This window comes from Pollachius pollachius (assembly GCF_949987615.1).
Source record: "Pollachius pollachius genome assembly, chromosome: 14".
Lineage (NCBI taxonomy): Eukaryota > Metazoa > Chordata > Actinopteri > Gadiformes > Gadidae > Pollachius > Pollachius pollachius.
The window spans coordinates 6,326,175-6,340,973 of NC_136947.1; the positions used below are offsets into that span (position 1 = coordinate 6,326,175).

Below are 14,799 nucleotides of genomic sequence, written 5' to 3' on the forward strand. Positions count from 1 at the left end.
TAAGACCCCCCTCTGAGTTAAAGGGGGGGGGGGGGAGGATGGGGGCCACACAGGAGCAGGCCAAGAAGACCACCATGTGGTTGGATATCTAATCATTCCTTATGTGTGAGCTGTTTATAGGGTAGTACAAACCAGGGATGTTTTCAGCAAATACAGAATCCGCTCCTAATGATTGGGGTTGTGTTTCTGGCGAATCCATCTCTGTTGGCAAACACGTTACGCCTTGGAGCTAGCATTAACAACCCGACCGTCCAGACACTTGTATTTTCCTCTCTCTCCCCCTGTTCCTCTTTTTTTCTATATCTATGCGTCTGTATTGCTCTTGATTGTGTCCCTGTTATGGAAACTCAGGAGGAGCTATGTCTGTTGTCTCCACTCACGGGGCCTGAAAGCCCACTTAATAACCAGGTCGGCATCATGTCAGCATCCATCTGAAAGCGTTCCATCAAAGTAGCACAATTATCCTGCTTTGATGGAGCTAAATACCCCCCAAAAAATGTACGAACCTCTAGCCAGACCAGGGAAACGACGGTAGTGTGCGACATTTATTTTGCATTTGGGGCCAGGTGTATCACACTCCTCGGAACAAATCTCAACAGCCGGTCCTTTTTTTTGTTTTTACGCTTCAAAACAAGTACTCAGTGAATAGGTTTTTTTTGCCACTGTGGTGGATGTCGCTGTGACCCTGTTGAACATGGCTTTCACTGAGGCGACAGTAGATTCCCACAGGCCCCCCCGAGTTTAAGAACCTGAGGTCTGGTAACATTTCCGCAGGCGGCCGGACCAAGTGGAGACAGATTTGTACACGGCCCCGCTTGCGGTTTTTGGTGTTACAGCTGAACACAAACTGAGGCCAGATGTGTTTTTGGAGTCAGTCTTTCTCTCTCTCTCTTGCTCTCTTTCACTCTCTCTGGGATATATATATATCCCCCTCCTTTCTCTCACTCGCCCTCGACTTCCCCTCCTCTCCCCTTTCCCCCCCCCCCCTAATCTGGTACTTATTGTGTCTGTAATAAAGCACAGCTGCACAGATCCTTTGCTGAACCCGCTCAGTTCAGCTGATTACATGTGGGCTGAGAAGGGGCTCTCCTCTTGTAGGGCTCATGCAGTCGTACAGCTACATCTCGTGCACTCTCTTGGATGTCGTAATCATTTTTGCAACCGGCGTCGAAGCTCGCATGTGGGGAACAAAGCATCCACACCATTTCCAACCCAGTCTCTCGCCGTGGCTAGTTGTTACACTAGCCTTTGCGCCCGTTTTTGCAGTGAGCGTTATTGATCCTTTCTTGGATGTTACACCCTGCTCGGGTTACAGCACTCATTTCTTTGTGAGTGACACACAACCTAGAATCCTGTTTAATACATTATGTGTATCGTGTGCTTACTCTGAAATATGTTTTGGCCTGCTAGCACGCATGTTATCAGATAGATTTCCCCCACTCCCAACATTTCCGCAAATATTGTCCATTTCAGTTATTTGTTGGAATGGAAATGCCTTTTGTGCTAATCAAATTGTTTGTGCAGTTGCAATGAGCATTGGCTTGCTGCTCACACTGCATTAGTTTAAGGCGAGCCCTGCTCTTCCAGTGCAGCATTTCAATTTGCTGGGTTGGATTGTGTCAAATTGCTTTTGCCTTGAAGTCAAAAGAAGCCATGCATATCAAAGGCAGACACACTAATGCAAAGATGTCTGTCTCTGGCAAATTGACGCTGCATTGCGTTTCAGAGATCGAGGTATTCTTCAAAGAGAACAACAGCAGAAGGATCAACATGTGACTTCTTTGTATTAGGTAAACCAACTTTCCCCCTCGTACACCACAAACACGGTTTGAGCGGTGAAGGCTTTCAGAAGGCTCTTAGGAACGTCTTCAATGTGAGGATTGCTCTGGCTCTGGGAAAAAGACAGTCGTGGCAATTACACAACTCTATTCAATCAATATGAAAGAAATGTCTATCTAACAGCCCACAGATGCAGATATGGAATTGAAAATCCTACGCAGCCTTTATTTGAACCAAGTCAGGGCAGGGGATAGAGAACAGCAGGTAAAAGCAGGCTGACAGTGACAGCCAGAACAGCCAGCTCATGGCTTGCTTTCTAGCAGGAGACGCAAGTGCAGCAGGATTAGCTCGGTCTGACACATTGTTTGTTTGTAAATGTATACAAGTACTGGTTTGTTTCCCTTCCCCGAAGTAGTGCACTGTAACAAGTTGACGTACGTCTGCAAAATTGTGGACGTGGTGAATCTGCAGGCTTCTGGAGATCAACATAGTGCTGGGTTTAATCGTACTCCTGTGTATGTTTCCCAATGTTTTTCCCGAACGGATGGGCTAATTGTTTAGAGTAGAATTTGACACTTATTGATTCAAACATAGTGGGAAAAAAGCACACACCCTGCATATTGGCAGCTGCCCTAATCCTTCTCTTTGACCAAACCTCTTTTCATTGGAATGTTTTATCTTTTGTTTCTTTCTTTTAAATAAGCTGGTTTCTTTTTTCAAAGCTTTTTTTCCCATCTCTTTGCTTTAGTTTTTTCTACTGTAGTGCGAAAATCCCTTGTTCAACAATTGATTTCCAGTGACTGCCCAAACGAGAAATGGGCCATAGGGCGAAGGGGCCAAGACTTTCTCACGGTTAATGTTTTGGCATTTAGCATTCCGCGACGGGCAATGATTTGCCACTATACCAAAATGTCACCATGTTTGGTTATTGTGGTAGAGCAGTGACTAAATCCAAACATGAACTCGTACTTGGCTGTCTTTGCAAGGATTGTGTATCTCCGTTGGTAGATATTGCACAGTAGGGTTTGATAAATAATATATGCGCATCATATAAGAACCGCTAGCCCCATTTATCATACAGTACTTACTTAACATACAGTCCTTACTTAAACATATATGCTTCTCATTTGTCTGTGTGTGTGTGTGTGATTGTCTTTGTGTGTGTTTGTGTGTGTGTGTGTGTGTTTGTGTGTGAGAGGCCTTTTGGGCATTTGATTTCCGTGCATGCATAAATGGCCTGAGTAAATCAGTTGTTGCTCTCGCTGCGAGGGGAGGTGCTGTACCAACTACTGTCTTACTGTATAATGGCGATCTCGGGGGACGCCCTGCCTCGTCTTCCTTTGTCTTCCGCTTCATTTCCCAGCCAAAAAGATTTGCATGCATCCTTTCTCCCTTCCCACCACGCCTCGATTTCTCCTTCTCGTTCTCCTACGCTCTCCCGCTCCTCCCAAGGAAAAAAGGCAGTGTGCTGCAATTCTATTAGCATCGCTCCCGAGAATCCCGCAACACGAAACGCGCCAGCCCCTGCTTTATATGCGGTGGCACAATGGCTGAGGGGATTATTCCCAGTTCAAGTTTTCAATTTTTCAGTAGCTTTTAGAGGTAAGTGCATAACGGCCTAAAAATTAAGCACATTCCCTCCGTGAACCGTTAATTGGTCTTTTTATAGCCAAGGTGTAGTTATGTCACTGCCGCCCTCCCCTCACCACCCCCATCACCCCACCACGGCTCTCTGTTTGGATAGCTTGTGGACCTTAAAGGTGTGTGTGTGTGTGTGTGTGTGTGTGTGTGTGTGTGTGTGTGTGTGTGTGTGTGTGTGTGTGTGTGTGTGTGTGTGTGTGTGTGTGTGTGTGTTTAGGGGAGATATAAAAATGAAAGGTAAAAAAACAGCACTGTGTGTATTTTTGTGTGTGTGTATGTTAGTGTGCGTAAGTGTGTGTTCATGCGGGTGTGTGTTCAGTTGTGATTGGGAGCACTGGACCGTGGTACTCCTTACCTGAGCTTTTCATTTGCAGCGTTTTGATTGACAACTTGGCTGTGCCGGGGAGGCATTCATGGCGGTCTCCCTAGAAGGCGGAGGCAGCTCTAACAATGTCTTCATTAGCTATTTATTCCCCAGTTAATTACTGTTCGATTTTTAGGGCCGTCATTGGTCGCCATTCCAGAGCATCTTTGGAGCAAGGAAATATAGGTGGGCGATATCAAGGAGATTAACTATATAGAATCAATACAATTAAAGTTCCAAGAGCCGTTATTGTTTTTTCCTAATTTAGGGAAGGTCAAGAGGTCAGGCTTCCTTGAAAACCAGCCATGAGTGCCATCCTCACCAAGAAATGTGATTGGGAGCTTTGTACAAATTGGTCAAACATGTATTGGTGTGTGTGTTATATTTGTCTTTGTGCTAGTGCCATGGATGTCACAGGTTGCTCGTAATGCAGCGTGATGCTATACAAGCATTTTCTGTGTCTTCTGTTGGGATAAGGACCTCAAGGTGACACGTTGTTGACGTGTTAACGTCTCGAGAAAAATCTGAAAGCCACACATGCGCTTGTTAGCAAACGTCTCTGAGAGGCGACATTGCTCGGGTCTCGGGGCGGGGACGACGATTGGTGTGTCACTTTAAAATGGTCCGTATGTAAATATGTGTGGGCTGATATCTGTATGATTACAAGCCACCGCGCCCTGTCACGCATGATGGTTGTGTTTGCGGTGGATGGAGCGGGCTCTTGTAGCATTTAATGAACAGAGTGTAGAGCAAATGCGTACAAGGTTAGGCAATTTGTCTGAATTTAATCACGCCCTAATGTACAGCACTGTTAATTCTATCAAAATTGATAACATATAAATGGCTTCCGGGCTGGTCAAGCCCGCGGGAAATTGCTTTGTCTTCTTGCACTTTCATTCACAAAGCGTTTTATCTGTTCCAACTTATTAAAGTTCGAAGGCACATCGCGGTTTGTTTTAATTATCTGCTCCTTGTGAACTAAATAACATCCGAAATAAATCATTCACAGCCCACAAATAACCGTTCCGAATCATCATAATAAATGAACATCCATCGTTCGTCCAGTAAATATTTCATGGTCAAAGTCCACAATTTGCCCCATGGCAAACCACTAACAAACGCCAAATTAGCAATCCATGTACATTCACTGGCTTTGTTTTCATGGGTCCTTCGTATTCCTTGAGTTCATCCTGTCTTTCTTTTCCTTTCTTTAACATGTGTGGAAGGCGTCCTGGCCGAAATGATCAAGGGTGCATGGTAAATAGCTTTGAAGCTGTGGTCCTCAGATCAAAAGAGCTAACTAATGCCCCATTACAGGTTGCACTCAGGCAGTTTAGTTCCCAGCCCCCGTGATCCAACCGCTTCAGTAAAATATGCTGTGCTTGGCACCACGGAGCTGAGCTTTACACTGATCAGCTGATGAGGCTGCCTTTCATGTGTACTATCTTTTACCAAAATGTCATCCGTCACGCACGTTTTATCAAATGCGCCGCCCGAATCAGAGAATATCCACACGTGCTGACCCGTGTAAAAACAATCCAATATAAGTTTGAATTATCTGGGTCAGGTTGGTTAGGGGTTAGGTTGTGGGGGAGGTTTTGGCCGATGGCTAACCATTAACATGATTTCCCCCCCACACTCAAATATTTGTTAACATGGCAAAAGGAGCCCATTTTGAGAAAAGATAACACTGTGGCAGGCAATATTATCTTTGGTCTTAGATGAGTCACCGTTAAATACATGGTTAATTCATGTGCAATACAATTAATATGTCAGACGGCTTTTGTTGTGGTTCAGTGTGTGTCAAATGTTGTCCTCAGTCACGGCAGCACCTCAGCAGCAGCTCAGTCCAGTGGGGATGTATGCAGGAGGCAACGGAGCACATCCTCAAATGTTTTTTTGCTGCACTGTTCGGTCACAGGGAAATGACATCTGCAGTACACAGCGCAGTAGAGTGTAGACAAAAAGGTAAAATGGCATTTTATTCACAGTCTGATTCTCCCCTCCGCTCCGCCCCACCGAAAAAAAGCATTCCAGTGCCTTGACCTGCTCCTGGCCCCCCAGCTCACACAGATTGCTTTTCTGTCTCCCCCACTCTTTCCTTCTTATTTCCATCTTCACGCCCGAGCCCGTCTCTCGGTGCGAAGGCCGTAACCGCTCTGGAAGAAGCGAGGTGTGCAGGTCACCAGGCAGTGCATAAGGAGGTGCAGAGCAATTAAAAACCTCTGACCTTTCACGCCAGGGCTAAAGGACTGCTGTAATGGACATAAAGTTCACCACCTCATTTCTAATAACGTTGATTAAGATTCAGAAGGACTTGTTCAACTCAAGCTAGGTCCTTTTATGTTGAGTGTATTTTCAGTCACACACTGCGGACGATAAACCTCACCTGTTTCAATGCACCGGACTAGCGAGGCTTAAAGCTGAAAGGCACCATAAAGAGAGTTGGAGAGGAGTTGACATCCTGTTAATGTGGTCAGTTTAATACCCCGCTAAAGCCCCAGTATCAGGCCGCTCGTCTTGATAGCTCACAGAGCAAAATCCCGGTAGCTATGCGCTGATAACTGCTGAAGGATGTAGCTTAGTCTTATCAGCCCTTGGCTCCAGTGACACAGTAATCCACACAATGCTAGGCTGTCATTGCTCTGGAAAACACCGAATTATTTAATATAGCCAACAAAGGCCCTCGATTCGTTCTGATGTGCTGTACGTCACCTATGGCTAGAAATAGTCTGAGGGAATATCTGCTAATGTTATGTGTTTATACATGTAATAAAAGAAAAGGCACGGTCATCATGCGTCCTTTGGTTCTTGACAAGGCATTGGGCTCCTAGAGTGAGCATGGTTTCCCCTACATTCAGCAATGACACAGTGGTGCCGCTACTGGATGACTAGTGCCTCTGCAGCCATCAGCCATGCCAAAATATCTATATCTATTTTTTTTTTTGCTAATGCCTTCAAATATGCTATGTTTGATTTAAAATGTATGGATCACAGATACCTCTTACTGCACCCCCTCAATTGTTACATTGTCATAACTGTTGGAGGAGAAATATTGTAGAAAAAACTGACAACAAAATAGTGCTCTGCCATAGAAGAACAAAGAACAGGCTTTAGACTAAACGTAGGAAGCATAAAGAGAAAAAGTGACTCAATAATATAATTTAGCCTCCATATATGATTGTGTAGAACAGACAGAGGCATCAGTATTATGAAACCCAGATTACAGGATGGCTACAAATTGTAGTCTGAAACGGTGTGCTAAGAATAATGTCCCGAGAAATGTACCCGTGCCAATAATGCATGCTATTTTTTGTTACGTTATATAGTTATACTTTTGTCTGAGGCCATTTATGTTGCAATGCACCCGTGCACTCCTTGAATCAGTGACCACGTGCATCAGCACTGTGCACATGCACATCAAAATAGTGCACCTCAAACACACACCTCACAACAGCTGCTGGCAGGAATCGTAGGGGAAACACTTAGGCTCTTCTAGATGTAATGCTTGAACCCGGTTATTAGTCTGCTGATACCACGATGAGACACAGCAGGTAGATTTCAGCTCTGTGCTTTCCTAAGTTGGGAGACTGCTGGAGTGAATGCTAATGCAACTTCCTTTTGTTGCCATCCATTATTTTTTTCCTATCCATGACACTCACAATGCCATGCCACTGTATGCTAATCGCTATGAGTTTCTCTCTCCAACTGCATGGTTCCTGTTCACATTTGTAATCTACTTCTTGTAGGTAAGTCATCTACACGAGGTACATTACTTACCTTATTTGTCTTTGAATACAATAGTGTTCATACTTGCTTCGTGCCAATGTATTTGAGATTTGGGTTGTGGTAGTTGACAAAATGGCTGACATATTTGAATTGTTTATAATCATAGTAATGGTCTTATGTCATTTTAACAACTTGTATTTGGAATTGTTAAAGACACCAACTTACTCAGTCCCTTGTTCCAAATCCCTTGTCAAATGAATTATTATTTTTGAATGACCGTTATTGCTTTGGTTTATCAAGATAGCCAAACTTCCATGGCTGAGATGGAAAAGTCAAGCCGTGGCCCACTAGTGTATGTCTTTATATCAGTAGCTCCATGTTGTTTACATTATAACAATCAATGTCAATGAGCTACAGCACTGGTCTGTTCATTCCTCATTAATAGAAGCAACTGCTTTAGAAAGGAGACATGACCCAAAAGTACGTAAACTCTACATGTTATGTACAAGGGCATGGGTCACTGCAATCGTTAGTTAGCTCTTGCAGCGTTTGGCTATAATATTTTAGCATTCACATGATATTTCTTATGCTTTACTGTTAACTTAATAAGATGTGGTGGAAAACTAAGAATATGTTTGACAAGGTAGTTCTTCATAGTTAGAGTGTGACCCATTATTCAACACGGCTGGACATTTCAATATCGGTGGGTTTTCAGATGAAATCTGAAGAGCCAGCTAGACTTCCAGTGGAACATAAGAGGTTCTTATAAACATAGGGGCGGAGATGGGTGTCTCAGACCGAGCACTGTTCCATCTCATCCTCTGCGAGGGTGGGGGTGGGCTAGGGGTCTCAGCATGGGGTCACTGTATACATCCTATCCGGAACATAGCTTGTGAATAATGCATTTCGTCAAGGGGAGGGTGTTTTACCGCCTGCCCAAGGGGAAAGCCACCTGGGTCATTTGCCCTGGTTAGCATTTCTCCACAGCTACTGATGAAACACCTCTTCTGGAATGCTTCACAGTTGTCAAAGACTTCATTTCAAAATGACAAATGGGTACTTTCTGTGAGAAATAAAGCGTTTATATTACCGTAGCTTGAAGGTATCAAAATACAGTTAATAGTAGTGGGCGGATTAAATATTAATTGAAAAACAATGAACCTATATAGCTATCTATATGAAAGAGGGCTTGCTAAGATTTTGTGTAAGGCTTTATGAAAAATCGTTAATCTTTTGTATCGCATATGCAACAATCTATTGGCACATTTTTCTTCTGAAGTAGAATGTCAGTCTTGTAAACAATGTTTGTAAATCTCTTTCCAATATTTATTAGAGAAAATGTTCTACTAGATTATGGTCACATCAAAATTCAATTCAATTTACTCAGTTTACCAATGCCTTGCAAAATATTGAGTTTTCTCAGTATCCGCCGGGGTTTCTCGTGATTGTCGTTATTATCACGCATGACACACGGAGGGGCACTCTGTCTGCTCCCCCACAGTGTGCATGCTGGCAGGCATGCGTAAAACCAGTAGAACCGCTAGCATTTTCATAACATCACAATTTCTCTCTCTGTCTCTTTGTGTGTGTGTGTGTGTGTGTGTGTGTGTGTGTGTGTGTGTGTGTGTGTGTGTGTGTGTGTGTGTGTGTGTGTGTGTGTGTGTGTGTGTGTGTGTGTGTGTGTGTGTGTGTGTGTGTGTGGGGGGGGGGGGGGGGGGGGGTTGGTTTGTCTGAGTTGGAGTGATCACGTGCTGGAGCAGACAATAGGGGGGCACTTTGGAGAGGTTAGTTTGGGCTTTTGTGAAACTTGCTGGTGGGGGGGCTGAGGGCAGTTGAATGGGATCATTGAATCGGAGGTAATTTTGGGCCCCGGTGTGGGGCTTTAGTTGGGCCGCCCTTTTTCGCTGACAGCCTTGTTTTTTCCCCTTCTGCCTCTCTTTTCTCTCCCCCCCAGCCCCCATGCTGCATCGGCGTTTCTGTCCAAACCAAAGGCTTTTATCTTTGTGTCCATGACGACATGTCGGATAGGGCATGGCAGCAGAGATTCCTCTTACCCCGGTTCCTCTTGGGAGCCCGTGCATCTAGATACAGTTGGCTCACGCATCTTCCAGGTTTTTTTTTTTCCTCTCTCCGTAGCGCTCTGCCATGCATTCTGCCGGGGCCTTCCTGAGCCTCCTGACCGGCTGTGATAAATGAACAGACGCGCGCCGCACATCCCCATTCATTATCATTGAAAACGTCGCTTCCTGCCGGGAGTTGGTGCAACAATTACCACGGCGGCTGACGGTCGCGGAGCCTCCCAGAGGTGTTGAGGCGCTGGCCCAATCTCAGGGATTGCTAAAGAGCCGGAGCTGGGCTCTGAGAGGGCTTTGGCCCACATAGTCTCCCAAGGCAAATGCTGCAAACCGCCATAGCACGTGTGCTGTGGCAAACGCACATTTGGCGATGAAGCATGGCCAAATATACCAGCAGCATGGATCATAGAAATGCCAGGCCTATTTGTCAGGGACTTTGAAAGGGGCATTTTGGTGGAATGATGTTGTGGAATCGTCAGAGTTCAGCGATGAAGCCCATGTCAAATTAAACTGGAATGACATCAATCTCATGGTTTTATTTTATGTTTGGGCAATGGCCTTATTTGGTGTGTGTGTTTGGCTGACGGTTTTCAATAAAGCAGGGTTGAAATTTAATTTAGATGTGATTTAATTTGAGCTCTCAATTGTCCTGCCATCTTGGGCCAACCAATTTTAACAAATATTGACTTTTGTAATTATTCTAATGGATGGAGCTACTTTTATTGACCCTGGGGACTATACCGGTTAAAATGGGAGGCAAAACAAATAAGGTCTCTTACTTTCCTTTAATCATTTATTCATTATTTGCTCCACACTTCTAACGTCACATTAAATAATGAGACGATTCGTTTTTGGTGCAGGTGAATGGATGGGGTTGCTTTACTACCAACCAGGAGGTAGACTCATGTCATACACAAAGCCAAAAGGTCCACAGCACAAAGTACTCATGTTTACACTTTAGCACACATGACTCAAACCATAATCCCTAACATCCTTGATGGAGCCGGTACGAATTCCTTCCTCACCTTGAACTTTGTGAGACGTGTTAAATCTATAGAGTTTGTGTGTGTGTGGTAGGTATTGAACAGTACTTGGTATTCCTCCCCTGATATGCTGACTTGGGGGTGGGGTGCGGCTAAGGTGCTTGCCAGAATACCTCAAACTTACAGTTTGCCCTGCTTCAAGGCAACGTCTTCTGCCTGGGAGTGAAGGTCACCTGTATTCCTGAAGTCGACCACACCCCCCTCTCCACCAGACAAGAAGCACAGCTCATTGGTTAAGGGTGCTCGTACAGGGATAGAAGAGGCAGGGGGTGGTCGACTCAAAGTGAAGTTCAGCAGCACTATTAGAGCAGTTTGTTTTGGGGGAACATTTTTGCAGTTAAATGCTCAATTACTGGCCGTTAGCCCTGCTGATGGTCAGATGAATCATGCTTCCCCTTGCTGAAGTCCTCCGCCGTGGAAATATCTTTCTTAAATCAAACTAGTTTCTTTCGTTCTTTAATCGAAATGTTACTTTAAAAGCCTGTCAGAAATAAGGCGCCAGCCTTCTCCATGTATATGGTGTTTTTTTTGTCCTTCTGCTGAGGCTTGATAAAGTAGGACAAGATTGTGTTTTTATTCATTGTGATGAATATATTAGGATGTTTTTAGTGTTTTATTTTCAAATGCAGTGTCATCAAGCCTTCCTTGTCTCCCTCATCTCCCGGCTCTCCCCGGCTCTCTCCATCTCTCGCCCCCTCTCTCTGCCTCTCTCTCCATTTCTCTGTACATTGAAAGGAAAGAAACATTTTTCTCTGGACCAATTTTTTTATCCTGCCAATATTCATGGCTTTTATAACAGTCCCCTGTCAGGGGCGGAACCGACTGGCCCTTTCCTGCCATGTTGCCCCAACACATTGTGTCTCTTGATCCCCCATGCACACAAAAGAATAAAAGACAAAAAAACAACCACAGGGAAGGTACATTTCGTCGGCGTCTCGCCCGTTCATAAACACCCGTGCTCGCTATTCCGCCCGCTATTACCCGTGCTCGCGCTGTCCGCGAGCACGGGTAATGGCAAGCCGAACACATGTTCATCCACCATGTGGCTCTGCTGCGAGCACACGCCTGTTTGGGTATTCCCTGCACGTGCACGGGGGTTTGAAGTTTTATCATTGTCTGCCCCCTTATCAGCATCCCCAAATAAATTGGCCCCGAGGTTAATCCTTTTAAGTTCCTCCCGGCTCTGGAAGGGGCAGGTAGCGGCCCCTGCACTCCCCCCCACCCCACAGGAGGAGCCCGGTTGCCTGGGCGCTGCGAAACACGTCCCCCTGTCCCCATGGTAGCGGAACAAAGGAAGATTAGGTAGCCTCCTCCAAGGCTTTTATTAAGTAATTCCACGTCTGCTTCAATAATTCAATGCGGCACCCGCAGTCGTGGCGCCAGTGTGAAGCCCTGTGTCTCAGCGTTCACATCTTTCGTGGCTCGCAGGAAACTTTGCCGTGCAAGTGTGTGTGTGTGCTTTGAACACCGAGGCAAGGTGGGAAATCTGTGTGTCTTCGAGCGAAAGCTGGAGATGGTTGGGGGGGGGGGGGGGGAGAGAAGGGTGGCGGTCAGGGAAATGTATTCGGGTAAAGGTATGAGATGAGCATGCTCTAAGGTATAGTCTGTTTGTGTTCTGTCCTTTCGGTGTGTGTGTGTGTGCTTGCTGTGTTGTGCGACATGAGCTGTCAGTGCTGTACTGTCACTCACCTGTAACACGAACCTGTGTTGTACTCGTGCCACTGTGGCGCTCGGGGACTGCTTGAACCCCCCCGCCGTGTTTGTATGTGTATGTGTGAGATGCTTCATGTCTGTATTTGGTGCGTGTGTGCATGCTGCTACAACAAACATCAAGTCCCGAGCCTCCCGTGGATGGGACGATTGGTAGCCCTCTGCGGAGGAAATCTCGGGGTATGGCACCGGGGAAGGGAGCTTGTAAGACACACCCGGCCCAGTGTGGCACAGGGGATCTCTCTCGCCGTGTCTTTGAGGTTGGCTTCCAGCATAGGGCTTCAACCGGTGATTTCTCTTCGCCCCGGAAAGCGACATTTGGCCTCGTCAGGGTTTTAAATGGAATGTTTTGGTATTTAATGGGCTTCTGAAACCGCCCCCGAGAGACCCATTTTTCTCATCGTTGTTATCGCTCCTTCTCTCTTCATCCTTTTTCCTTGTGTTTCTTTTTTTTTTGTGTTGCTGCCTTCCTCTCCCTCTCCATCTCTCACCCCCCCACCGCCCCCCCTGTTTGGAGACACACCTCTGAGGCTCAGCCTGAAGTGAATAATGTATGAGTGAGAAGAAGCGTGGTGGACTGTTTAAAGAGGCACCGTGGAGTGGACTGTAGCTCAGACCAGGAGGTCTGTCAGACTGTCTGTCCGAATGACTGTCCGAATGACTGTCCGAATGTCTGTCCGTCTCTGTTTCCATAGTTTCGGTCTGTTTCAAAAACATAATAATCAGTCCCTCTCGCGTTCTATTACAAACCTTCTTGATCTCTCTCTTAAGCTGTCAGGTTTTCCTAAATGTTCTTCGACTTCCCCAAGACATCTTTCTGTTTCATCCTCCTCAATCCTCTCTCTCTCTCCGGTGTCTCTGCAGTGATTTTCGAGGATTGCGGCGGTGAGGATGCGGTTACCTTGGAGAGCAGCCGGCCGAACGACTTCCGGATAGAGGCGGACGGCGTGATCTACGCCGCCAGACGCCTCCGGATCGCCGAGCACCGCTCGGCGCCGCTCGTGATCACGGCCAGCCGCGCCGCCACCGACCAGCGCTGGGAGACCAAGATCCAGCTGACGCCTCACACGCATCAGGTGTGTGGGCACGCCTTTCCTCTATCCCATCCAAACGTCCCCCCCGCCCCCCCTGGCGACAGAACCACCACAACAATCAAATCTTCCTTGTTGATTGTCTCGACTTGTGTTCCTGGCATAGGAGTGTGGCGTAATCAATTCTGCCCCGCGCGTCAAATAACTTTCGCTTATTAGCCGCACAGCACATTCGCACATGACTCGCTCTCTAAATTGTAGCAGGTGTTCCGGGAGACTGGATGGATGCTCGCTAATTAAAACTTAATGTGTCGTTTTACTAGGGGCACAAACATATACTCATCACGGTCAGTGGTTAGCAAAGCGCAGATGCAAAACAAGCCCGCCCATAAAGTTGATTTCACCAAGCCTGACTGGTGCTCACACAGTTATTGCCTTCTCACCTAAAAACAAACCCCAAACAAGGCGACCAGAAGGGCCCCCAGCCCCCTGCCGGTGACCCGGTCCCACGCAGAGCATCTGACTCTGGGTTAGGCCGCTACCGCTCCAAACCTGTTTCCACTGGAGGCGTTTGTTTAGTCATCTGGTGTTTAGGCATTAGCATGTCCTCGTGGGTCGGGTAATATTGTGGCTGGCTGCGGATCAGAGGGGAACTCTGTAATCATGCGCCGCATGCTGCCCCGCCCCCCTACTCACTGTGGAACCTGGAAAATTTTCATTGAGGCTTTGACTCCCAATTCCATCGGATTATGGGATCCTTCCCAATTAGATGACATGTTGTCTTTGTAAATTTACTGGAATGGGGGGTTTTTGACCCACACTCTCCAAACGCTTTCCTGTACTCTCAGTCGCCACTCTGTGCTTTTTTTTATCCATGCCCTATAAGCAAAGCTTTGTGAGCATGGGATAGCAATCATGGCTGTGAGATCCCAGATTAGGGTCTCTCTCATGTCTTAATGAACATCCCCTTAATACAATAACATTGCTTGTTTTATGAAGAACTCGTGGCGTGCCTATCATCTCCAGCCAAACTGTTCTGAAATGAACGGCACTGCGGGCTACCTTAATATGCGCTACATGCTGGGCAATCTCATTAAAGGTGTTTTTTTTCCCCCGTTTTATCCCGTTCCAAACGACACGTCCATGCCGACGGTTATGCCTGTTTGCGTCGTGCGAAGAGTGTGCGATAATCGTCCGGGTTTAAGTGAATCTGGTAGCAGGGAGTGATGAAAGGCGGCCTTTTCTAAAATCAACCCTTTTTCTTCCTCGTGACATCTGTTGAATATACCCGAGTCCGAGCAGCTATGTGGTTTTAATGACGCCATTAGTCACCGGTATCTTCTCAGTTAGGGAAACACACTGCGTCTTAAAAAAAAGATAAACATTGGCAGGCAATAGTTTCAGCCACACTTTAATCTAAACCTCAC

General features: G+C 46.2%; 1 protein-coding gene across 1 annotated transcript in view; it reads left to right on the forward strand.

Moving 5' to 3' along the window:
• LOC307086013 (cadherin-2-like) overlaps positions 1-14,799 on the forward strand; it is a 62,074-nt gene that overhangs the window by 21,893 nt on the left and 25,382 nt on the right. Inside the window, exon 3 of the mRNA XM_079751015.1 lies at positions 13,206-13,417. Coding sequence (XP_079607141.1) covers positions 13,206-13,417 — 212 coding nt within the window. The remainder of the gene's footprint in view (positions 1-13,205; positions 13,418-14,799) is intronic.